General features: G+C 50.8%; 1 protein-coding gene and 1 long non-coding RNA gene across 6 annotated transcripts in view; one reads left to right on the forward strand and one right to left on the reverse strand.

The window, feature by feature from the left end:
* Positions 1-26019, forward strand: part of CHRM3 (cholinergic receptor muscarinic 3) — a 106452-nt gene extending 80433 nt beyond the window's left edge. For 4 of the 5 annotated variants that reach the window (XM_059677277.1, XM_059677276.1, XM_059677279.1 and 1 more), the window contains one exon: positions 22719-26019. In XM_059677277.1, the coding sequence (XP_059533260.1) occupies positions 22738-24510 (1773 nt within the window). In that variant the 5' untranslated portion in view covers positions 22719-22737 and the 3' untranslated portion in view covers positions 24511-26019. The remainder of the gene's footprint in view (positions 1-22718) is intronic. The other variant, XR_009450213.1, reaches the window with a different exon arrangement.
* On the reverse strand, positions 14815-15250 carry LOC132222683 (uncharacterized). Its single transcript, XR_009450273.1, has 2 exons — positions 15144-15250; positions 14815-14929 (listed from the first exon to the last, which is right to left on the reverse strand). It is a non-coding gene; the product is annotated as an uncharacterized LOC132222683 (long non-coding RNA).
* Positions 26020-26765: the final 746 nt, after the last annotated feature.

Below are 26765 nucleotides of genomic sequence, written 5' to 3' on the forward strand. Positions count from 1 at the left end.
GAATTCTCCCTTCATGACAACCTTCTGTGTCCAGTCGGCCAGTCTGTAACTACTTGCGGGAAATGAAATGTGAACTTTCTCCTCCGATGACCTGCGGTCAGACGTGTAGGTTAGAAAATCGTATCCCAGGTACAGCAAGTCTTTGAGAATGGAAACTACAGAGGTGGCCCTAGCTGGTTTGGCTCAGTGGATAGAGCGTCCGCCTGCAGACTGAAAGGTCCTGGGTTCGATTCCTGTCAAGGGCACATGCCCGACTTGTGGGCTTGATCCCCAGTGAGGGGGGGTGCTGGAGGCAGCAGCGATCAATAATTCTCATCATTGATGTTTCTATCTCACTCTCTCCCTCTTCTCTCCTCTCTGAAATCAATAAAAGTATATTTAATTTAAAAGAAAAGAAAGAAACGACAGAGGTGGCAGTGAAATAAGTGCTACACCAGGTCTTCGCTCCCCGTCACCGAGAGGAAGGTGTGCACACAGTGAGGGGAAAACCTCCGCGAGTCGCAAACACCTGGAATGAGCCTGCGTCTTGCCTCTTCCTCTGATGAGTTTGTGGTCTTCCCTCGGGCTGCCCTGTAGCGTGTGTTAGATTTACTGCGGGGCCATCACATGACTTAAAGGGATGTGTCCGTGACAGGCCGGCTCTCAGACACGAGCACCAGAGGCGTGGTGACCAAGAATTGGCCCTGGAACTTCTGGAACTTTCGTTTGCATTAGCATCAGCCACTTGATACCTAATCTCTCTGTGTGTGCGTTCATTTTCCCACGGCTACAAGGTGGGGATTGGGCTACTCAGGGGTTTATGAATTCAGAGGCTGGCTTCCGCCGAAATCCTGTCCTTGTAATCACCCCCGCGGTGAACCATCTGTAGTGCTTCTGTCTGTTCCATTTCAAGTTGTATAAGACAGCAAACCACTTCGAATAGTAAGCAAGCGACGGTATTACATCGCTACACCTCCGTCCCACTGGTTCCTCTCTTGTTATATGTTCAAGATGTTTCTGGTCCCTCACTGGCTACGTCAAGTGTCGTTCGTCTGAATGCAGCTCTGCAGACACGGCCCTGAGACGGCAGCACGCAGGCTGGTATCTGCCATTCCACCACGCGCCAGGCTCGCCAGCCAAACCGGTTCCCTTTCTTTGCTTTTTTTTAAAAATATATTTTATTGATTTTTTACAGAGAGGAAGGGAGAGGGATAGAGAGTTGGAAACATCAATGAGAGAGAAACATCGATCAGCTGCCTCCTGCACACTCCCCACTGGGGATGTGCCCGCCACCAAGGTACATGCCCTTGACCGGAATCAAACCTGGGACCTTTCAGTCCGCAGGCTGACGCTCTATCCACTGAGCCAAACCGGTTACCTTTCAACGATGGCAACAGGGGATTCGCGGCCTCCAGGAGTCGTGGGCACGTGGCCATGGGAAAGAGGCCCTGTTCCCCTCTCGGGGGAAGGTTCTCGCTCCTAAGGGATGAGGGTGCTTTTACAAAATCAAGTGTCTTTTTGGTGTTTCCCGGGATGGGGGCCCAGGATAGAGCAGCCGTGTCCTGACTGCTTGCCTAGGATTTCTTGGGCCTCATTCACTCAACAATCACTTGTGCCTGGTGCTACACAGGCCCCTGCCGTGCGGGGTGGAGCACACAGCAGACACATCTGACATCCGGGTTGTAACTGCTGCGTCCATTGGGGCAGACGGGCAGGGAGCCAGGGAGCCGTGACCGAGGACGGGCCAGACGTGCGCTCGGCAGAGCTGGCAGCGGCGCCGAGGCCCTGTGCCCGCGGGCACGCAGCAAAGCTTCCCCCAGGAGACGGGCCTTTCGCTGCTCACCTTCGGAAATGCCCGTGCTGTGGGAAGCGCATGCCACACGCCTGCTAATTCATCTCCTCCAATAGAGACACATCTTAATTTCTTGTTCCTTCCATTGTTTAGGGCAGGCAGTGTGGGCAAGGAGAGAGAAACAGTGAAAAAAAGAGAGAAATACAAGGCACCTGGCAAATGAGATGTGCTTTCATTATTTTTTTCAAGACAAAGATAATAAAGAATTCACAGACGAACCAATAAGAAGTATGTTTTCTGTTGGAGAGCGGCGCCTGTCATCGCTGCGAGGCTGCTCCCGCGTCAGGGAACATTCCCAGTGGCGGGGGCTCCGCGTGGGTTCTGATGGGAATGACCATGAAGATCCCCGTTCATACAGTTTCTTTTTTTTTAACATATATATATTTTTTTAATTTCAGAGAGGAAGGGAGAGGGAGAGATAGAAACATCAATGATGAGAGAGAATCATGGATCGGCCGCCTCCTGCACGCCCCCTCCTGGGGATCGAGCCTGCAACCCGGGCATGTGCCCTTGACTGGAATCGAACCCGGGACTCCTCAGTCCGCAGGCCGACGCTCTAACCACTGAGCAAACCCAGCTGGAGCGATACAGTTTCTCTATTTGAGCTTAGGGTCAGATGCCTGCATCCAGCCGAGATGAGGTTTTGACAAACACATTCTTCTGCAGGTTTCAGCGGCTACCACAATGTAAACATAAGAAAAGAAACAAACGCCTTATTTGGGTAGAAAATCACGTGACTTGTTAATCTTTAAAAACCCAGTTCCTTTTTGCTTCTTCAGAAAAAGAGAAGTAGCTCCAGCTCCCTAATACAGCCTCATAAATAATTATTCTCCTGGCCCTTTATCAGTGGGTTTTATAGTTTCGTTGCAAGAATAATGTCTATAGGTTGGCCCGATCCTAAAGATGACCTTGCTTGACATTGACCTGCCATTTGGACATCATCATTTTGGCACGGACCACCTTCCACATGCATCCTGCTCAGCTGTGGGCATGACGCCCATCAATCGGAATGCGGGGGGGCGGGTTGCAGGGCGGGGGTCGGGGGGGGTAGGCGGGGAGCTCCCGGGAGAAGAGAGGTTTGGAGACGTGAATGGAAAATGTCGCCTCTGTTTAGCATGAATGAGCCTGGGATTTAAATAACATTCTTCGGGCCAGATAAGTCGTTTTTCTTTGGCTTCCTAGGCATGTGTCGACTTCAGATATTTAAGTGAAGTGTTTTCTGGCTGTCCTCAGTCCATCTTTGATCTTCCTATTCCCTGTTGTGTGTTCACTCTTCAGCTTCCCCAGTAGAGGGTGTGCAGGAGGCAGCCAGTACATGATTCTCTCTCATCATTGATGTTTCTATCTCTCTCTCCCTCCCCCTTCTTCTCTGAAATCAGAAAAAAAAATATATATATATATATTTTTATTATTATTATTTATATATATATATATATATATATATATATATATATATATATATTTATTTATATATATATATATATATACTAGAGGCCTGATGCATGAAGATTCGTGCAAGAATGGGCCTTCTTTCCCCTGGCTGCCAGCACCACCTTCGCTCTAGCTGGAGCCGCCTTTCCGCCTTCCCACACTTCCCAGAGGCCCGGAAAGGCTGGAGTAGTGCAGAACTCCTGCGTCATCACCATGACGACAATGCAAGCGTCCTGCCCCCCCCCCAGCTGTTTGGCACCTGTGTATGCAAATCAATCTGCCATCTTTGTTGGGTTAATTTGCATACTCACTCCTGATTGGCTGGTGGTGTTATGAAGGTACAGTCGATTTGCATCTTTCTCTTTTATTCGTGTAGATATTATTTTTAAAGCGTTCTGGAGACAGTGGTGGTGATGGTTACCCAGCAGTGTGACTGAATCCAATGCCATACACTGTGGCACAACACAGTTGAGACGATAAACTTTCTATTCTGTGTATTTTAACACAATTAGAAAATGGTTAAGCAATTACTCGTGTTCATTCCCCATCCCATTCCCGTGGGAGGAATTTGAGGGGCCTCTTTCCATCATCATGCTGCTGCCCCGTGCTCTCCACACCCCAGAAATGTCGGAACAGCAGGCATGCCCAGCCGGCGTCTCGCACACGACTGCAGAGTGAGACTCAGAGCTGGGGAGAGGACCCCTCCGCGTCGCAGCCTCTCCGGACTTCCTCTGGCTGCGTGTGTGTGACGGTCACCATCTACGCGGACGAAGGTCCATCGGACGATAGTTTAAGGAGAGGACGAGGTCAGTTCGTCTGTAGTTTAAGACGAGGACTGTGGCAAAGAGCCAAATGAGCAAAAATGCACCGCAATCCCAGGATTGGAGAAGTGGAAGGAATCCGGTAATCAATAGAAAAGCAAGCTTGGAGATCGATATGGAAGTAGGGCACTTCATTAAATAGATTTTGATGAAAGGGTAGAAACACGCACAGCGTGAATAAAAGAAAGCTGCAAGAAACGCAAGCAAGATGGAGGAAATAAGATGAGAGAAGGTCTATCGATATATTGAGGGGAAATGCAAAAATATATATATCGTTTCTACAATACAGGGAGAGACAGGAATCAATGGAAGTAATAGATATTCCTTTCCGGTGCAGAGCCGGCCCGTGCTGGAAACCGCAAGTGTTATTGGCCGCGTATGTAAAGAGACAACAAGCAGTGTATGGAGAAACGCAGAAATATCCTCCCTGGCCACACCATCTCTTCGGATGGCTAGGAAAACCTAGATGAGCCCGAGCCAGTTTGGCTCAATGGATAGGGCGTCGGCCTGTGGACTGAAGGGTCCCGGGTTCAATTCCAGGTCGGGTCACATGCCTGGGTTGCAGGCTTGATCCCCAGTGGAGGGTGTGCAGGAGGCAGCCGATCAGTGATTCTCTCATCGCTAATGTTTCTATCTCTCTCTCCTTCTCCCTTCTTCTCTGAAATCAATAAAAATGTATCTTTTAAAAAAGAGAAAAGGGAAGGAAAACCTAGAAGAAGAGTGGCAGGCTGCAAAGTTACAAATCCAAGGCCGCCCACAGAGCCAAACATCAAGGCTCCGGCAACTTCCTGCGGAAACAGTCCCTTCATTGGCTCCATGTATTTGGGGAGGTTCTTCCTGAGTTTCTAGGACTCTATCCGCCAAACAAAGATGGAAATATGTACTGCTCAACGTTGTTATGAAGAGTAAAAGAGAGCATGTATTTAAAGGGCAGGACAGTATACCCTTTACCTCTCCACCCCGAGTAACAACGTGTGCAACGTAAGCAGCCCATGGGAAACGGAATGGGGGCTGCCAAGGCTGAGAAATGAAATGTGTCTGTGACCACAGTGGGTGGGAACGAGAAAGTGAGACCATGTGGGCGGGGGGGGAGCGTGGACAGTGAGCATGGGTAGTGGATCGTGAGCGAGGGTGATGAGCCTGGGCAGTGCGCGTGGGAGGTGGGGCGTGAGCAGTGAGCGTGGGCAGTGGAGCATAAGCAAGGGTGGTGAGTGTGAGCAGTGAGAGTGGGCAGTGGGGCTTGAGCAAGAGTGGTGAGCATGGGCAGTAGGTCGTGAGCGGTGAGCGTGGACAGTGGGGCATGAGCGAGGGTGGTGAGCCTGGGCAGTGGGCATGGGCGTTAGGGCCTGGGCCGTGGGCATGGGCGTTAGGGCCTGGGCAGTGGGGCATGAGCCAGGGTAGTGAGCCTGGGCCGTGGGTGGTGGGGCGTGAGCAGTGAAAGTGGACAGTGGGGCGTGGGCACTGACCCACATAGGTGCTGCCAGACCTCTGCCCAGCCTGGAGCGCCGGCCTTGTTGTCTGGTGTTTTCTCGGCCCCACTTCCAGAACATTCCGTACCAGTGGGCTGAGGAGGCAGAGAATTTCCATGTCATTTCGTGGTGAGATTTTCAAAGCTGTCTTTCTCGGTGCCTGGGACCCTATTTTCACGTGGGCTTTGCACTTCGGAAGCACATGGAGGAGGTTGCAGTCATGCTCCACAGCCTTGCACTGTCTACTTCCCTTTATTGTCCCCCGGAGAGGGCAGCAGCTCATAAGGATGATTTCCTCTCTGAAATCAATAAAAACATATTATTAAAAAATACAAAGCCCTAACCGGTGTGGCTCAGCGGCTAGAGCGTCGGCCTGCAGACTGAAAGGTCCCAGGTTCGATTCGGGCCAAGGGCATGCACCTTGGTTGCAGGCACATCCCCAGTGGGAGGTGTGCAGGAGGCAGCTGATCGATGTTTCTCTCTCATTGATGTTTCTAACTCTCTATCCCTCTCCTTCCTCTCTTAAAAAAATCAATAAAATATATTTTTAAAAAAACAAAGGGACAACAGCATTCAAAGTTCGCGTGACAAGCGGCCCTTCTCTGAGGACGTCAGAAGTTCAGCACCTGAGGCTGGAGGGGGGCCGACCTACAGGGAGCTCGATGGGGCCGGGGCGGGGGCGGGACTTGGCCCAGAAGCTTCTGGAGACAATCTACGAAGTGCCGTTGATGAAATCAGGTGTTATGTAGGTTTTCACAGATTGTATTTCTATGTTGTATCAGGGATAAAGTACGACTTCTAAAGCAGAACTCTCTTTTCTTCTCGGCGGCGTCCTGCCGGAAGGTGAGCCGGCGTTGGCATCCGCATGTGCTGGGCTCCCAGCGGGCCTCCCCGCGGGCCGGCCCGTTTGTCCTCAGCTGTCATGCTCACTGTTTGCTCATGACCTTTATGGAAATGCGGGGAAAGAATTAACTCTGCCAGCGTGGGGTCCAGGACAGACTGTCACCGCATGGTTTAAGGGGCTCCCCTGTGTGCGGACCGCGTGGTCCCTGCCCTGTGCCGCCGACTCCTGACTCCCATGGGAATCAGGGCTTCTCCGTGGGCCGGTGACGAGCCGTTATCTTTGGCACATCCTTGTCCTTCATTTGTAATTTTGTCAAACTTTTTTTTTTTTAATGGGGTTTTTTTGCTTTTTGTTGTGTGTGTGTATGTTTGTTTTGGGGGGGTTAATCCTCACCTGAGGATGTTTTTTCATTGATTTTTTTTGGGGGGGGGAGAGTGGAAGAGAGAGGGAAAGACAGAAAGAAACATCGATGGGAGAGAAACACATCGATCGGTTGCCTCCTGCACGAGCCCTGACCAGGGCCCAGTCCGGGGAGGAGCCTGCCACCGAGGTACCTGCCCTTGACCGGACTCGAACCTGGGACCCCTCAGTCCACAGGCCGACGCTCTATCCACTGAGCCACACCGGCCAGGGCAGGAGGATTTTCTTTACGCTGCGAAGGAGATGACCTTCTAGGTGACCTCTCCCTGACTCAATCACAGATTCAGGTCTTGCTTCTGGTTCCTTCTGCGTCCGTTGCCTCGTTCCCCCGGCCTCCGGGCGCCTCTGCGCTCAGTCCCAGGTCCCGAGCAGTGAGATGACGGGGACACCCACCTGCTCCCACACTTGCTTCCTGCTCACGTTCAATAGACGTGAATTGGCCGAAACCGGTTTGGCTCAGTGGATAGAGCGTCAGCCTGCGGACTGAGAGGTCCCGGGTTCGATTCCGGTCAAGGGCATGTACCTGGGTTGCGGGCACATCCCTGGTGGGGGATGTGCAAGAGGCAGCTGATCGATGTTTCCCTCTCATCGATGTTTCTAACTCTCTCTATCTCTCTCCCTTCCTCTCTGTGAAAAATCAATAAAATATATTAAAAAAAAATAGACGTGAATTGGTGTGGGGTGTGTGTTTTTTTGCTTTTTGGCTAAGAGCCAGGCCGTCCACCAGCGGCAGGAGGATTGCTTTCTATCTATATGCAAATGGGCTGCGGGTCCTCTCCAACCTCTGGGAAAAGGCCTTTTAACCAAATGACTTCTATTTCTGTGACTTCAGGTGTGACATTAGTGGGGTGGGAGCCGACCGCCCGAGTTCCCATCCAGCCGTGTCACCCACATCAGGAACCTGGGGGAGGGAGAGGTTTGCACCCACTCAACAGGGAATAAACAAGTCGTTGAAATGCCCAGTAAATACCTATCTCCTGCCCTAGCCGGTTTGGCTCAGTGGATAGAGTGTCAGCATGCGGACTGAAGGGTCCCGGGTTCTATTCCAGTCAAGGGCACATGCCCGGGTTGTGGGCTTAATCCCCAGTAGGGGGCGTGCAGGAGGCAGCCGATCCATGATTCTCTCTCATCATTGGTGGGTCTATTTCTCTCTCCCTCTTCCTTCCTCTCTGAAATCAATAAAAATAAAAATGACCTAGCTCCCTACCTTAACACTCAAGCTTCTTCTCAACTTGATAGCAACTTATCCCGGCTACACCTGCCTCTCCCACAGCCCCCGCACCTGCCTCTCCCGCAGCCCCGCAGCCACCATGGTCCCTAGTGACCGGAATAGCCCTACCTGCCTACTGGTGGTAACGCTGATCAGTCCTCCAAGCCCTCAAACGTCACCTCCTTGTGAGGCCTCTCCGTGGACTTGACCTCTCACCCCCGGCAGAGAGTGGCGCTCTCACCGGGAGTCCGTGGCTCTTTGCTCAGACGTGAGGTGCGACGCGTGGACTCTAGCTGCGAAGCTCGCCCTGCATACGTGGCCCCCCCACTTTCTGCCCCTGCTCTCGCGCCTAGCCTGCTGTAGAGCAAGTCCTCAATGACACTAGTCAGTAATGACACTGGTCAGTACCACTTGAGTAAGTTCTACTGGGGATCGGTCTTTAAAACGAATCTATTTAAGCCCTGACCGGTTTGGCTCGGTGGATAGAGCGTCGGCCTATGGACTGAAGGGTCCCAGGTTCGATTCCGGTCAAGGGCATGGACCTTGGTTGCAGGCACATCCCCAGTGGGGGGCGTGCAGGAGGCAGCTGATCGCTGTTTCTCTCTCATCGATGTTTCTAGCTCTCTATCCCTCTCCCTTCCTCTCTTAAAAAAATCAATAAAATATATTCAAATCAAATCTATTTAAGCTAAAGTTTAATAAATGCACACGATGCTAACCTTGAAGTCAGTGCGATAGGGCAAGCCGGAGGAGACCTGGGCCAGCTTTGGTTCCTGGCTGATTCGTGCATTTGGATGACTTGGAGATTCGAGGACCAATGTGCCAAAGATTCGGGCGGTGGCGCTGGAGATGGAGAGCGAGGGACCGTGTCCCTCGGGGTTGCCACGTTGATTTAAATGTGTTCCCCCTTTTGCAATCGTTTGTCTAAAGCGGTGACATAACATGGGGCTCTCGCGGGCCAACCTGAGACTCCGCAGACCTCCCGTCTCAGCCTCTCTGTGCCAGCTCGCCCTGCGCCTGCTGTTTGAGGATGAGCAGAGCTGGCCCTGCCTTTCTCTCTCCCTTCCTGCCCTTCCCTCCAGTGCAGACATGAGCACCTGAATCTTTCCTGGGGTTCTCAGGCCTCTGGGGCCCCCCAGTTCCTCTGCATCACAGGAAACACAGCGAGGGAAATCAAAAGATCTTTGGGCAGTGCCGGGAAAGAGACCATTTTTCTTACTTGGAAGAGAAAAGGGGATGCCCTCGCTGGTGTGGCCTAGTGGATACAGCATCAGCCTGTGGACTGAAGGGTCCCGGGTTCGATTCCAGTCAAGGGCACTTGCCCCAGTTGCGTGCTTGATCCCCAAATGGGGGGCATGCAGAAGGCAGCCAATCAATGATTCTCTCTCATCATTGATGTTTCTCTCTCCTGCTCCCTCTCTGAAATCAATAAAAATATATTTAATTTTTTAAAAAAAGAAAGAAAAAGGGAGCAAGCTTTCTTGACTCTTTTTTACAGTGAAGGCACTGTCAGAGACGGAGATCAATAAAGCACGTTTCCCGACCTCAACGTCCTTAGAGTTTCAAACAGTGGTTTTCAAGTTTCAAGGCATGAAATCAACGTATTAGATTAGGGAGTGTTTTTATTTATTTATAATAATATAAAATAGAAAACAGTCCTAGCTGGTTTGGCTCAATGGATAGAGCGTCGGCCTACGGACTAAAGGGTCCTGGGTTCAATTCCAGGTCAGGGCACATGCCTGGGGTGCAGGCTCGATCCCCAGTCGGGGGGCATGCAGGAGGCAGCCGATCCATGGTTCTCTTCTCATCATTGATGTTTCTATCTCTCTCCCTCTCCCTTCCTCTCTGAAATCAATAAAATATATTTTTTAAAAATAAAATAGAAAACAGCAAAGTGTCTCCCATGAAATGAGGGTCTTTGGCATGAAATTAATTCTCAGGAGAATGGGTATGTGTGTGCGCTGCTGCGCCCTGTCGAGCTATTTCTTTCTGTAAGATTCAGTAGAATCATGAACATGGACATAAATCCCTGCAGCTCAGGTGTTAAGACATTGACATTGAGAAGAGACGTGGGGGTGAGAGGACGCAGTGTCAAACCAAAAGCGTCAAGTGTCCCCGTGGCCAGAACTGCATCGAGTCTATGCCATGTCGCCCGTCCTTCCAGGACCAGATGTGGATGAGCTAATTCTCTGCGTGGCCTGTTTCCGTTGATCGTCTTCATGACAAGTAGGAGGGAGCTGATGAGGAGGAACCCTGTGAGGATGTTATTCCTATTCCGGTAGGTTTCCTGGCTGGGGCGCTGCGGTCCGAGCTGATTCTGTCTTTAACATCCAGCTCTGCTAGAAGCGTGGGATCCAGATCCCTCCTCCCCCCCCCATCTCCACACACAAACCCCAAAGCTACCCCTCACCTGGGAGAGACCCTTCTCGAGGCCTGGACACTCCTCGGGGTGCAGCCCCCGCAGCGAAGGGAAAGTTGTTGGCGTGTGAGGTGGGTGGGGGGAGTCCTTACACAGACATCAGTGCCTGCCGTCAGAAACGCCTGATTCTGGGGCTGTGCTCTGTGGATGGCCCACTGAAATGCTAGCTGAATCATAAACTGGGGCTCGGTCCTGCCTCCCATCTTCCTTTCCCTTCATTCCCACGCTTGCCCTTTGAAGAGCCTGTTTAGAGCCAATAAAATGATGCATCGGACACACCCTTAACGATGGCTCGACACATATCCAGGGGTCTAGAGTCACAGTCGCAAAATTAGAGAGACGCCGTGGTGGTCACTCCGTCCGCCTCTTCTCCAGGCCTCCTGAGCCCCACCTCGCCAATCAGTCCTGGCCGGGTAGGACCCTGGGGGTCAGCTCAGCCCTCCCTGTCCCCTCTCCTAGCCTCGCTCTCCTTAGGAAGCTGCAAACCCTGACGGACACTCTCAACCAGTTAGTTCCAGGGACTGCATGGCTACGTCATGTTACGTTGTAGGTTAGAGTCCACAGAACTGAAGGTGAAACCATGTCAAACCTTTCTCTCTCTCTCTCTCTCTCTCTCTCTCTCTCTCTCTCTCTCTCTCTCTCTCTCTCTCTCTCTCTTAAAAAAACCAGGCAGAATATGAATGTATTTCAACTGATAAAGGTACAAGCCCTGTGATTATGTTATTCCTATGCCAGTGTTCTCAGTAAGAACTGGATGAAAGTCGTGAATTTGAGTTTCTGCAAAGTATCTTTGCACCCAAGCACTGAACTACACAATTACACAATGGTCGCTAGACATTTCTTCTTCCGAATTTCATAGATGCTGATTTTACCTGTTTATATACAAAAACGTGCGGTTAAATCTCTGTTAAAGGTTTTCTATGTTTCTCATTCCAAGTTTATATTCGTTCCTGAAACAAAAAACTAATATGCACATATATGTGTATGTCCGCCCCCCGGACATTGGATCAACATGGGCTGTTGATCCAGGAGAGATTCCGGAGGCAGCCTGGCCTGCTCCCCCCACCCTTCCTCGCTCGGGCAGAGAGAGAATGGAGAACAATGCCAGGTTCAATTCCGGTCAAGGGCACATGCCCAGGTTGTGGGCTCGATCCCCAGTGTGGGGCGTGCAGGAGGCAGCCAATCCATGATTCTCTCTCATCATCAATGTTTCTCTCCCCCTCTCCCTTCCTCTCTGACATCAATTTTTTTAAAGAAAGAAAAACACTGGTTTCTACCCTCAAGGTTTGGGGTCTAGGCCCTCGCAGATACCGAAACCCATGATTCCCAAGTCCCCTCTATGAAATGGCATAGATCAGTGCATACAGTTGGCCCTCTGCATCCACAGACTTGCAACTGTGAATTGAAAACAGTACAGGTTTCAGGCCCTGGCCAGTTTGGCTCAGTGGATAGAGCGTCGGCCTGCAGACTGAAGGGTCCCGGGTTCAATTCTGATCAAGGGCACGTGCCTGGGTTGCGGGCTCGATCCCCAGTAGGGGGCGTGTAGGAGACAAACAATCAATGGTTCCCTCTCATCATTGATGTTTCTATCTCCCTCTCCCTTCCTCTCTGAAATCAGTAAAAAATATATTTTAAAAATATGGGGTTGACGGGCCTGTGGAGGGGCAGGCTTGGTAGTGGGCATGGACACCATTCATCGGGGACAGGATGTTAGATTTAGGATTGTTACTAACCGAGTACAGACCGTTATTCCGGGGTAACGCGCTAAGGATCTTATTTTAAAAACCAAACCAAAACAAAACCTTCAGGACCACAGGCATCCCGTGTCTTTAAATGACTCAAATACCACCGGTTAGAATACGAAACGTTGGCCGTGGCGTTTGCTTTTCAAAACTCCCAGGATGCTCTCCGTGTCTAACATCTATGCAGTTCAGGAACTGAGCACAGTCACTGCTTGTTCCGTTTGTTGGTGATTAACATTCATCGCCGCCACCCTGACGCGTGAAGTGATTGTCTCTTGACGCGTGGTGTGTGCGTGGGGGGGCAGCAGCAGGAAGCATGACAACCTTAGCCATTTACAAAGGCCCGGCCGCCAGGACGGGTGCTCTGAGGCCTGTCCCTGCGCCGGATCAGGCACCTGCCTGCCTGTGGCTGCAACCCTGACGCCCAGCATCTTCTTCAGTGACGGGCAGCGGGAGTGACCGCAGATCTGCTAGAACTGATGCGGACTCTCGGATGGTCTCTCGGCATCCGCCTCTCCTGGAATGATACCAGGTAGCAGATGTCAGATCCTGGCCCCGGCGGGCCGGGGCCACTGCCGGGGCTTGCAGCGTGAGGTCTTAGTACGTTCCCCAGGCGACTTCGGAAGGGATGTGGGATTTGGTGACACATGTCGGAACCTGATGTTGCCTTTTTGGTAAAACAGATTTATGTTAATTTTTTAAAGTTTTTTGTGGGGGGTTTTTCAGAGAGGAAGGGAGAGAGAGAGAGATAGAAACATCAATGATGACAGAGAATCACAGATCGGCTGCCTCCTGCACACGCCTGCTCTGGGAATCAAGCCCACAACCCAGGCACGTGGCCTTGACCGGAATCGAACCCAGAACCCTTCAGGCCGCAGGCTGACGCTCTATCCACTCAGCCAAACCGGCTAGGGTTTCTGTTAACTTTTTTTTTTTAATTTATTTTATTGATTTTTTACAGAGAGGAAGGGAGAGGGATAGAGAGTTAGAAACATCGATGAGAGAGAAACATCAATCAGCTGCCTCCTGCACACTCCCAACTGGGGATGTGCCCACAACCCAGGCACGTGGCCTTGACCGGAATTGCACCCGGAACCCTTCAGGCCGCAGGCTGACACTCTATCCACTCAGCCAAACCGGCTAGGGTTTCTGTTAACTTTTGATGATCTGTTGGGAATCACTGTAGAATTTTATTGGGCGCAGATTTGCAAACGTCCGGCTGTCTCTAAGGGGGTAAAACAAAAAACAAAATGCTGTTTTTGTTGACTTGCCGTGTTACATGAAGCCCGCAGGCCCCAAATATTTCCCAGCCCAAAGAGAAGTTTCCAGCCCTGACCAGTTTGGCTTAGTGGCTAGACCGTCGGCCTGCGGACTGAAGGGTCCCAGGTTCGATTCCAGTCAAGGGCATGTACCTTGGTTGCGGGCACATCCCCAGTAGGGGGTGTGCAGCTGACAGATGTTTCTCTCTCATGGACGTTTCTAACTCTCTGTCCCTCTCCCTTCCTCTCTGTAAAAAAATCAATAAAATATATTTTTAAAAAAAAAAAGAGAGAAGTTGCCATGTGTGCATGTCATCTTGGTAACGGAGGTGGAGGAGGAGGGAGGGCTGGGCAGAAGGTGAAATTCTCCGATGGGCAAGCAAAGGGAAGAGGCCTATCGGGTGTCTTGTCTTCCAACCTCCAGACGAAGGTGCGGTTTGATCGGCCTTTCAAGTATGTGGCTACTGTAAACACAGCCGCGGTCGCAGACAGGCCGAACAGCATGAGACCAGCCGAGAGAGGACGGGCCCAGACCACGGTTTCTCACACTCCACGTGGGTAAACAAGTCGCCTAAGGAGACATCAGAAACCGTCAGAAGGGCTTCCTGGATGCGGCGAGGCAGGGAGATGGTGTGAACGAGACGTAGCAAACGGCAGCCCTTGGTCACATGAGGAATCAAACCCACACCTGTTGGTGTGTTTTTTTGTTGTTGTTGTCATTTGATTTTTTTACCCTGATGGTTGTCTGGAGTCTGCTTATCTGTTTGCTTTGCTTTTTATCATTAGTTGCCCAAACAGTAAATGCTTTTCTTTTTTTTCTTTTTTTAATAATTTTTTATTGATTTCTTACAGAGAGGAAGGGAGAGGGATAGAGAGTTAGAAACAAGGATGAGAGAGAAACATCCATCAGCTGCCTCCTGCACACCCCCTACTGGGGATGTGCCCACAACCAAGGTACGTGCCCTTGACCGGAATCGAACCTGGGACCTTTCAGTCCGCAGGCCAACGCTCTATCCGCTGAGCCAAACCAGTCAGGGTTAAATGCTTTTCTTGAGAAGTCCAATCCGGCCCTGCTGGCCTGAATCCACGGGACAGGTCTGAAGGCCCCTTTCCAGAAGGTTCCTCCCCTGGCTGATGGTCGTCCACTCTGTCCAGTTGACTGCGTGTCATCTGCCCGGGCCCCGTACTCTCGTGAGTGTGGGCCCACCGTTGGCGCCAGCTTTAAGAATACTTTTTAAGCGGTTGGAGTTCACAAAATGAGCAAGGCATACTTTTTATTTCCAAAACCATTTTGCCTGAAGAGGCTTTAAAGGAAAAGGACAACAACAAAACAGTTAAAAGCTGCATTCTTGCATATCAAATTATGACTTCTTTTTTTTAATATATTTTATTGATTTTTTACAGAGAGGAAGGGACAGGGAAAGAGAGTTGGAAACATCGATGAGAGAGAGACATCGATCAGCTGCCTCCTGCACACTCCCCACTGGGGATGTGCCCGCAACCAAGGTACATGCCCTTGACCGGAATCGAACCCGGGACCTTTCAGTCTGCAGGCCGACGCTCTATCCACTGAGCCAAACCGGTTACAGCATGACTTCTTTTTTTAAAAAATATATTTTTATTGATTTCAGAAAGGGAGAAAGAGATGGAAACATCAATGATGAGAGAGAATCATGGATGGGCTGCCTCCTGCACACCCCCTACTGGGGATCGAGCCCGCAACCCAGGCATATGCCCTTGGCCGGAATCAAACCCGGGACCCCTCAGTCCTCAGGCCGACGCTCTATCCACTGAGCCAAACCGGTTAGGGCCAGGCTCTGATCTAAATCTCTGGCCCCCTGCGCTGTCTTTCTCCAACTTGGGAGAGACTGTTCATCCATTCAGAAGTGCGTATACCTGTTTGAAAGTATTTCTGCAAGGGAGTCTCAAGAGCTCATGTTTCTGTCTAACAAACAACCCACACCTATCGTTTGCCATCGAGAATGGGTAGAATGAGCCAGGAAGTAACTGTGCGAATGTGTCACGTGTCCACAGCTCGAGCAGAAATGCAGTTCTGAATACTCCTGGTCCTATAGGCCTGAAAATAACTTTATCGTCGACAAGGAATTTCACCAAAGCATTGTTAGCGTACAGAGCTTTCGACACAAAGTATTCCCTTTTCACCATGGAAACTTCGAGGCTTCGTTCTGATGGGTAGACGCCAAACAATTTCGAGAAAAGAGGTTTGATGCTAGTTTCAGCTGATTATATAAAAAAGTGATGATGGATAAGTGGGTGTTGTTTTTTTTTCTTAAATCAACATCTGTTTCCTATGTGTCGCGCAGTCATATTTGCTTAGTGTACAATTCAGGCGAAATCTGGGCTGTTTTTAGCAAAGCCAACACATCAATGGAGGGAGAACTTGAATGGCATTCTGATTTTGCTTACTGACTTCGCTGTCCCAGGAGTCTGTGCTCCTGGTGATGACTCAAGTATCATGTCACACAAAGATAAGGCCACCAGCTCCGATCTTTCATCTGGAGACGGTTCCTATTTTAGGGGCAGTGACCGCATGGGAGTTCAGTCATAAAACAGATGTGAAATCCTGACTGCATGGGGTTTTCTACTTCCTCTCTCTGAAAACTAGAAAAGTTGTCACATGAAATGATTTTATAAATCTTTTTAAAACTTACACAAGAAATAAAATATGTAGGTATGTATTGTGCAGCAAAATACAGAGATCCTGCCCTAACCGGTTTGGCTCAGTGGATAGAGCGTCGGTCTGGGGACTGAAGGGTCCCAGGTTCGATTCCGGTCAAGGGCATGTACCTTGGTTGCGGGCACATCCCCAGTAGGGGGTGTGCAGGAGGCAGCTGATCGATGTTTCTCTCTCTCATCGATGTTTCTCTCTATTCCTCTCCCTTCCTCTCTGTAAAAAAATCAACAAAATATATTTTTTTAAAAAATTTAAAAAAAAATACAGAGGTCCTATTGACATATTTTAATATGTCCCCCTATTCTACGGTGGTAGGTTGATCTTGATTTCAAAGATGCTGCTTCTTTTTTCAGTTGTGTGACATTGTTGATTAGACTCTTCTTCTCTCATTCTCTCTTCTATAAAATGAGATAATAGTGGTACTTGCGTCATAAGGTTTTCCAAGAAATAAGAGAATGACTATGGATAAAGCTCTTTGGAAGACACCATTAAATGTTGGCCAATTTTGTTAATATTAGTAATAAGTGTCACTGGTATTTTCAGCTCATGAATCCTGGTTTTCTTATTGCAATGTATCTGCTCCCTTTTTTTATATTTGGCATACCCTTTCAAAAAAAAAAAAAAACTTTATTGCCCTAGCCAGTTTGGCTCAGTGGATAGAGCGTCAGCCTGCAGACTGAAGGGTCCCGGTTTGATTTCGGACAAGGGCGTGCAGGAGGCAGCCGGTCAATGATTCTCTCTCATCATTAATGTTTCTATCTCTCTCTCCCTCTCCTTTCCTCTCTGAAATCAATAAAAATACACTTTTTAAAAAAGGAGAAAAGTAAATAAAACTTTATTGTTGAAAGTATTACACATGTCCCCTTTTTTCCCCATTGACCCCTTCTACCCTCCCCCACTCCCAGCCCCAGCCCTTCACCACCCTATTGCCTATGTCCATGGGTTATGCACATCCTATATAATAAAAGGCAAATATGCAAATTGACCAAACATTGGAGCGACCAGTTGCTATGAAGCACACTGACCACCAGGGGGCAGATACTCAATTCAGGAGCTGCCCCTGGTGGTCAGTGCACTTCCACAGGGGGAGCGCCGCTCAGCCAGAAGCTGGGCTCACGGCTGGCGAGAGCAGTGGCAGTGGTGGAAGCCTCTCCCGCCTCCACGGCAGCGCTAAGGATGTCCAACTGCAGGGAGGGCCTAAGCCTTTAGTCGGACATCCCCTGAGGGCTCCTGGACTGCAAGAGGGCGCAGACCGGGCTGAGGGACCCCCTACCAAGTGCACGAATTTCATGCACCAGGCCTCTAGTGTGCATAGAAGTTGTTTGGTTAATCTCTCTCCCCCTCCCCACTTCCCTCTGAGATTAGTCATTCTGTGCCATGCTTCCATGCCTCTGGGCCTGTTTTTTTCATTGTTGGAGCTGACCAGCAGACCCTGAACAGATTACTTTGACATACATTTCTGTGAAAGAGAAGGCTAAGGGACTAATTGGCTTTAGTAGCAAAAAGCCCTGATTGCCTGCCTCGTTGGCTTTTGATTGTAGCAACAGCTTGACCTCAACTTCATCTCTAGATACAATCAGCAGGGTAAGCATCCTTGAGAAAGCACGTGCTTCTACCAGGTTGGGTCTTTAAAGACTGAACATGGAGATTTTAGTAAAACGCCTGGGGGATGAGACTTGTTTGGAAAAAGTCAAGGTCGGGGCTGCCGCCTTCGGCATGGTCCCCCAGGAGGCCCCCGACCTTTCAGAGAATCCTCCTTACAGACATGCCAACCAAGTCCTGTGCTTCCCCACCTTCCATCAGTTTATTTTGTTCATTAGAGTCCACATATAAGTGAGATCATGGGACAGCATTTTCAATGAATCGTTTACGATCCTCCGTCACAACAACGCACAGTCTTCCAGATTTTCAGAGCGTTGAAAACGTAACAATTAAACCTTCCATGGTGACGCAGCAGCAGGACCTGTCCGCAGGCACAGGGCTCATTTCCCCTGCAGGGCAGAGCACCTCCTGGGCCCAGTGCCTCATGAATGTCTCGAAAGAACGGCTTTGCATGCATTTCTCCCTTGTATTGCCACGTCTCTAGAAATCCTAATAACAAAAGTTTGTCTTCTTCGTGGTGCGGATGCAGAATAACCAGGAGGCCCGTTGGCTTGTGTGTCTGAGGGAATACGTGGTGTTTCCGCAGCAGCTGGCGTGCTGCACAGCTCTATTCCCAGCACCCTTCCCTTTGTGGTCAAATGGAATAAAACTGTGAAAGGAGGCAGCAGGGCACTTTTCAAAGCAAGCTTCTCCTTGTTAAAGGGAATGCTGTTCCGGTGCTGGCGACCTGGAATGTTCTATGAGCAACGGCACCATATTAGGGCACGTCTTTCCTCCTGGCAGCTTGGCACGAGTAGCCGGAGTTAACAAGTCAGATTCTGACTGTGCAAGTCCGAACGCATCTTACCCCCTTGAAGGACACATTAGCTTACGGAGGGTTTGTTGACCGGATGGACGGGATGGTGAACTAAGCTGGGAGTCTGATCACCACCTTGGGGCTCCTTGCAGCCTTGGCCTTGGCACCTGCCTGTGGTAGGGTTGTTCTCCAAGTCTGCTTCGCCACCTAGTGGCGGGCTCTGGTCTTGCCTTCACCTGACCAGCGCAACTCACATCAGCTATCGAATCCTGCAATGAATTAGGACAGAGGCAGACGCCCTTCGCAAAGAAGGCAGTTCAAAGACAGACCCCAAAACAAGCCCCTTTAACTCTTACCACTCGCAACAGCATGGCGGGCCTGGAGAGCGTGATGCTACGCGAAATGAGCCAGTCGGAGAAAGACACGTATCACATGATCTCACTCGTTTGTGGAATATGATGAACAACATAAACTGATGAACTAAAACAGAGCCAGAGACATAGAAGCATCGAACAGACCATCCAGCCTCAGAGAGAAGGCAGGGGGAAGGGGGGTGAGAGATCAACCAAAGGACTTGTATGCAGCCCTAACCGGTTTGGCTCAGTGGATTGAGCGTCAGCCTGAGGACTCAAGGGTCCCAGGTTCGATTCCGGTCAAGGGCATGTACCTTGGTTGCGGGCACATCCCCAGTAGGGGGTGTGCAGGAGGCAGCTGATGGATGTTTCTCCCTCATGGATGTTTCTAACTCTCTATCCCTCTCCCTTCCTCTCTGTAAAAAAACAATAAAATATATTTTTTTAAAGAAGGACTTGTATGCATGCATGTAAGCAGAACTCATGGACACAGACAGTAGGGGGGGAGGGCATGTGCTGGGGGGTGGGAATGACTGGGGAGAGGTCAATGGGGGAAAAAGCAGACATATGTAATACTTTCAACAATAAGGAATTTTTTTAAAAAAAACAAGTCCCTTTGATACTGTACATACTGGATTCCGAATAGAGAAGAAGCACGAATCATTGCTCTTAGAATAAAGAGCAAACTGGTTGCAAACTGCAAAGATCATTTTCTCCTGGCTCTTCGTGGTTAAAATAATGATAGAGGTAGAGTGGCATTCGTTTAGACTTCTATTAAAAAGTGACCTACACATTTTCAATTCGTTTGGGAGGTTGAAGAATTGACAACTCCTGCCTGGCCAGTGTGGTTCAGTGGTTGAGCATCCATCAATGAACCAGGAGGTAGCTGGTTCGATTCCTGATCAGGGCACATTGCCCGGGTTGCAGGCTCGATCCCCAGTGGGGGGAGGGGGGGGCGTGCAGGAGGCAGCAGATTCATGATTCTCTCTCATCACTGATATTTCTAGCTTTCCCTCTCTCTTCCTCTCTGAAATGGATAAAAAATATATTTTAAAAAAAGAATTGACAACTCCCAATTTTTTTTTGTCCGGGATAGGCACAGTCAGGCTGGTTTAGAGGAAATAAAATGAGCTCATCTTCTTGGAATTCATCACAGAAAAAAAGGTCCCACGTTTATATTGGCCCTTAGGTTTCTCTGAGCACTTCCCCATGTGTTTTCACATTGGATATTTACACACATTTTTTAATTTAAAAAGGTATCTATAGATTGATAATCCCCCAAAATTTTATTTGATAGCTAGGGGAACGGGAGTAGATTTCTCAACACAATTGCTCACTTTTCCCTAACCGTGGCACTCTCAAATGATTTTTTCACATTTTCTGCTTCACTGTGTCCTTTTAAATATGAGTAAAAGGTGTCAAACCATCTGCGGCAGGGGCTTCTGGGTATTGTGGACCATGACCAAAGCACAAAACACATTTTTTACATCATGACTGCATACGCGTGTGTGTGTGTGTTTAATTGATTTTTTTAAAGAGAGAGAAACATCGATGTGAGAGTGGGACTTCAGTCAGCTGCCTCCTGAACACCCACTTACCAGGGATCAAGCCTACAACCTGGACATGTACCCTGACTGGGAATCGAACTGGCAACCTTCCGGTGCGTGGGACGACACCCAGCCAACTGAGCCACACCAGCCAGGGCTGTGTGTGTGTGTCTTACACAGAAACTTTATGAAACAGTGCTTACTGTTATTAGGTGGAATGCGTTCTGATCCGGCCTTTCCATTCTGTTTCTTCTCTTTTTTTATTCTTGTATGGGCCCAATTTTAGCCTCCTGACTTACATTTTTAATCTTAGAGAATCCTTTCTGGATGGGATCTTAAATGCAATCCCATATAATAAAAGCCTAATATGCAAATCAACCGAACGGCTGGACGACCAGTGGAACAACAGGTCGCTATGACACGCACTCACTGAGCACCAGGGGGCAGATGCTCAATGTAGGAGCTGCCCCCAGCCCACAGGCCCCCGGCCAGACAAGGCGGGTGCCAGCGGGGTCCCCTGATCGCCCCACCTGTCACCCCGCAGATCAGCCCTGATCGCTGGCCAGGCCTAGGGACCCTACCCATCCAGAATTTCATGCACTGGGCCTCTAGTGTAGTGATAATGGTCTAGAAAAAATAGACACTCAGAGTTGAAATCAAGAACCAACCTGTAGATACCCCCGTGGTAGGATGGGCCTTCCCCCCAAAATCCAGGGGTGCTTTCCAAGGGGCTCCTGTCATGCACCAGCAGGTCCAGGTTTGGTTTCATCCTCCTTGCGTGAGGGGTGGAGCCTGGAGTACTTCGGTGACACTGCCCAGAATGTCTCACCAACCCGCAGGCCCCGGCTCCCACCCGAAGGGTCAGGAACCTACTCTGAATCCCAGAGAGGAACTTGGGCTAGACCCCTGCCCCCATTCCATCCCTGCCTGATCCCCCTCTCCCCTCACACAGGGTGCATTCCTCCTGGGGACCACTTGTAAGGGGCGAGGATCAGAAGGCTTATAGGAGTGTCTGTCCCCACCACCTGTTTCTTTCTGAGGATTAAAAGCATGTCTTCCCTGCCCTAGCTGGTTTGGCTCAGTGGATAGAGCAACGGTTCTCAACCTGTGGGTTGCGACCCCTTTGGGGGTCAAACAACCCTTTCACAGGGGTCACCTAAGACCATCGGAAAACACATATATAATGACATATTGTTCTTGTGATTAACCACTTTAATGATGTTCAATTTGTAACAATGAAATTGGGGGTCACCACAACATGAGGAACTGTATTAAAGGGTCGCGGCATTAGGAAGGTTGAGAACCACTGGGATAGAGCATCAGCCTACAGACTGAAAGGTTCTGGGGTTCAATTCTGGTCAAGGGCACATGCCTGGATTGCAGGCTCAATTCCCAGTAGGGGGTGTGTGGGAGGCAACAGATCAATGATTCTCATTATTGATGTTTCTATCTCTCTCTCTCCCTCTCCCTTCCTCTCTGAAATCAATAAAAAGATTTAAAAAAAAAAAAAAGTATGTCTTCCCTTAGGTGTCTGCACCTATATGTCAACTCAGTGCCTATCTATATATATAAAAGGCTAAGTGACTATCTGATCGGCCAGTTGTTATGATGCACACTGACCCCCAGGGGGCAGACGCTCAACTCAGAAGCTGCTGAGCTGCAGTGACTTGGCAGCGGCAATTCTCCGGTGATGCACCCCCAAACTAGAAAGGAAGGAGCCCGATTCCAGGGTGCATCACCCGAGAACCGCCCTCTCGCAATCCGGGACCCCTTGGGGGATGTCAGAGAGCCAGTTTCGGCCCAATCCCTGCAGGCCAGGCCCAGGGACCCCACCTGCCGGAGGGACCCCGCTCACTCCGCACACGACCTTCAAGCTGTGTGGCTGCCCCCGGTGCAACCGGCCCGGGAGGAACTGCTAGAGGTTGGCTCCAGGGTGTGTCCGGCCCTCTAGCCCAGTCCCACCCTGCCGACCACCTTCTAATTAATTTCCTTTCAATGTGCACGAATCCGTGCACCAGGGCACTAGTAGAATATGAACACCCTTGACTCAAAACATACTAACTCTCGGGCACAAAGGCTGTGTGTGCGTCAGGATAAGGAAACGGGCATTGAGCGTAGAGATGATAATTCTCTTCTCGGGAAAAAGCACCTTAAACAGAAGGCTTTTGGCCTGGATTTATCCTTATTTCATTCGAGTCCCACCTAGACCTCCTGATGTTTAGGAAGTCACGTGTTCCTTATGAAACGATAACTCTTTTCTCTCTCTCTTTTCTCCCCAGACTATGTCCGAGAGTCACAATGAACTTGCATAATAACAATACAACTTTGCCGTTGTTGCCAAACCTCAGCTCCCTCTGGGTACCCGGCTCCCCGGGTGCAGGGCTGCCCCCGGGCACGGCCACTGATTCTGGCAGCTACAACGTTTCTCAGGCAGCTGGGAATGCCAGTCCTGCCAATGGCACCGTCAGCGACCCTCTGGGAGGCCACACCGTCTGGCAGGTGGTCTTGATTGCCGTCCTCACGGGGGTGGTGGCCCTGGTGACCATCATTGGCAACATCCTGGTGATCGTGGCGTTTAAGGTCAACAAGCAGCTGAAGACGGTCAACAACTACTTCCTCTTAAGCCTGGCCTGCGCCGATCTGATCATCGGGGTCATTTCCATGAATATGTTTACGGCCTACATCATCATGAATCGCTGGGCTATGGGGAACTTGGCCTGCGACCTCTGGCTTTCGATCGACTATGTGGCCAGCAACGCCTCCGTCATGAACCTGCTGGTGATTAGCTTTGACCGGTACTTCTCCATCACCAGGCCGCTCACCTACCGAGCCAAAAGGACAACGAAAAGAGCCGGCATGATGATAGGCCTGGCTTGGGTCATCTCCTTCGTCCTCTGGGCGCCTGCCATCCTGTTCTGGCAGTACTTCGTGGGCAAGAGAACCGTGCCCCCGGGGGAGTGTCATATCCAGTTCCTCTCCGAGCCCACCATTACCTTCGGCACGGCCATCGCCGCCTTCTATTTGCCCGTCACCATCATGACGATCTTATACTGGCGGATCTATAAGGAAACGGAAAAGCGTACCAAAGAGCTGGCCGGGCTGCAGGCCTCCGGGACGGAAGCAGAGACGGAAAACTTTGTCCCCACCACGGGCAGCTCTCGGAGCTGCAGCAGCTACGAGCTGCAACAGCAGAGTGTGGCGCGCTCGGCCCGCAGGCCGTGCGGCTGCTGCGACTTCTGGTTCCCCACCAAGACCTGGCAGCCCAGCGCCCAGCGCGTGGAGCCGGACCACAGCAGCAGCGACAGCTGGAACAACAACGACGCGGCGGCCTCCCTGGAAAACTCCGCGTCCTCCGACGAGGAGGACATCGGCTCGGAGACCAGAGCCATCTACTCCATCGTGCTCAAGCTGCCCGGGCACAGCACCCTCCTCAACTCCACCGCGCCACCGTCCCCGGACAGCCTGCGGGTGCCCGACCCAGCGCTGGGCACGGCGGGCGTGGAGCGGAAAGCCAGCAAGCTGCAGGCCCAGAGGAGCATGGACGACGGAGGCCGCTTTCAAAAGAGCTTCTCCAAGCTTCCCATCGAGTTAGAGTCGGCCGTGGACCCGGCCAAGACGTCCGACGCCAACTCCTCCGGGGGGAGGTCCACGGCCACGCTACCTCTGTCCTCCAAGGAGGCCACCCTGGCCAAGAGGTTTGCTCTGAAGACCCGGAGCCAGATCACGAAGCGGAAGCGGATGTCACTCATCAAGGAGAAGAAAGCCGCCCAGACCCTCAGCGCCATCCTGCTCGCCTTCATCGTCACCTGGACGCCCTACAACATCATGGTCCTGGTGAACACCTTCTGTGACGACTGCATCCCCAAAAACTACTGGAACCTGGGCTACTGGCTGTGCTACGTCAACAGCACCGTGAACCCCGTGTGCTACGCCCTGTGCAACAAGACCTTCCGCACCACCTTCAAGACGCTGCTGCTCTGCCAGTGCGACAAGCGGCGGCGGCGCAGGCAGCAGTACCAGCAGCGGCAGTCCGTGACCTTCCACAGGTGTGTGCCCGCGCAGGACCTGTAGAGTGAGCTTGGTATATGGCCGTGCCCTTCTGCAGGTGTGCGCCCACACAGGACCTGTAGAATGAGTTTGGCCAATGGCCATGACCTTCTGCAGCTGTGCAACCAAGCAGGACATGTAGAGTGAGCTTGGTATATGGCCATGACTTTCTACAGCTGTGCACCCAAGCAGGACATGTAGAGTGAGCTTGGTCAATGGCCATGACTTTCTACAGTTGTGCACCCAAGCAGGACGTGTAGAGTGAGCTTGGTATATGGCCGTGACCTTGTGCAGGTGTGCAACCAAGCAGGAATGGTAGAGTGAGCTTGGTATATGGCCGTGACCTTCTGCAGGTGTGCAACCAAGCAGGAATGGTAGAGTGAGCTTGGTATATGGCCGTGACCTTCTGCAGGTGTGCAACCAAGCAGGAATGGTAGAGTGAGCTTGGTCAATGGCGTGACCTTCTACAGGTGTGCACCCAAGAAGAACCTGTAGAATGAACTCGGTCAATGGCCGTCACCAAACACACACGCCAGCCCACAGGCCTTCGGAGGGCGTCCGTGAGGGGGGTGGGGGAGGATGATTCCTGGTAATAATGTTCTTATCACGCAGACGAGAAAGCTGCCTGTTTACTGAACCATTGGATAAACCCATTTTAATACAAAAAAAGTCAAATATTAATTCAGAGGGGGGAAAAAACGTATTACTGAATATAAAGAAAGTGACTCTGAAATAGACTTCAAGTGTTTTTTCTTCAAGAGGAAAAAAATGGCTTCGTGGCCATTCGACACCCATGCTTGCCTCTTTTCATGTCCGTGCGTCCTGGAATCTCAGGGCCACACAGCTGGCTGCCCTCGGTGCCGCGTCCTTTACACGGACGGACCCCAACAGTGTGGATTCGGGTTCCGCGTGGACAGGGCCAGGCGACTGCCTCCGCGGCCCCGAGGCGGTTTCATCCTTCCCTAAGCTGCACCTTCTCGCCCCAGTAGAGCTGTTCGTCTCCTCTCCGGTGTGTTGTGAAACTCTGTTTGCGGACTTGATTTTTGATTCCTGCCGAGTCCTGTTTGGTGCAGTTCAAGTTTTGTACAAATAAATATATAAGGATACGGATATGTGTGAGTGTGTGCGAGTTCCACATACACACACACCATGTATACGAGATAGTGGGAACCCTTGACCTGGCTAGGTATTCCCACAAGACATGCTTTCAGTACTTTGGTAACTGAAGTTCTCCAGACCCTAACACAACAGAAAGGCGAACCCAACCCAGAGTCACGTTTCCAAACCCAGGGCTGTTTGACAAAGACCATCCCGGAGAGCGTGCCCGGCCTTCCCGGCCGCAGATCTGGGCCGAGGAGTCAGCCTGGGATCAAGGTCAAGCCCCAGGACTTGGCCAGACTGAGTGTCAACCATCTCCTTTTTTGATATCCTCAGCAAAACTCCATCCCCTGGGGCCCCTGTGAGCTCCAACACTGAACCCCACCCCCAGGTTCGAATGGAATTGTCCAGTACTGAATGTGCCCCAACCAGGCTGCTTCCCACGCAATGATCGTGTCACATGGGAAAGCCACACACAGCGACGTGTGTGGGAAAGCAGGCCGGCTCGCGAGGGAGGGCGAAGGAAGGAGCGGCTGGCATCACCCCCGGTGAAAACTTTCCCCCTTGGTCACGTAGCTCTGCCCAGCGCCTCCTGGTCCATCCTGTGACCTCACCTGGGGGGTGGGGCTTAGGCAGTCAACGTGTCTTCTACAGAAAGCATGACACTTTGAAAAGTCATGTTTCAAATGGATTTGGGGGTGGTTGGGGGTTTTTTTTTTTTTACATTTTTTTAAATGACTTTTTTATTCTTCTCTGAATTGACCAAAATGTTAAATGTTCTCTTTGGGCGTGGGGGTGGGGGCGCTGCTGTTGGTATCATTTTTGTTGCTGCTATCATTGTTGGGGTTGTGTGGGGAGAGGGTGGGGAGGGGAGGGGCGGGGGGGACATCTCACCTTTGTATAGGCCTCCGTGCGGAGGGGCGGGGCCAGAGCTGCTTCTGTGTCCGTGTGAGCTGATGTTTACAGGTGACTTTGACAACCGTGGGGAGCGGGGGGGGGGGGGGGGGGGCGGTACTGTGGCGTCTGTGTTTCTGAGCTATTTAATTTTGTGTTCTGTTTCTATGAAGAACTATTTATGCATACTTCACCACATGTCTGTTCACGTTGATCCATATTGCTCTTCGGTCTTCAGCTGGGGTGCCTTGAAAGGGACTCCCCGAGGCCCCACTCGAGCAGCGAGT

Source organism: Myotis daubentonii, chromosome 20 (assembly GCF_963259705.1).
Source record: "Myotis daubentonii chromosome 20, mMyoDau2.1, whole genome shotgun sequence".
In the NCBI taxonomy this organism is placed as follows: Eukaryota; Metazoa; Chordata; class Mammalia; order Chiroptera; family Vespertilionidae; genus Myotis; species Myotis daubentonii.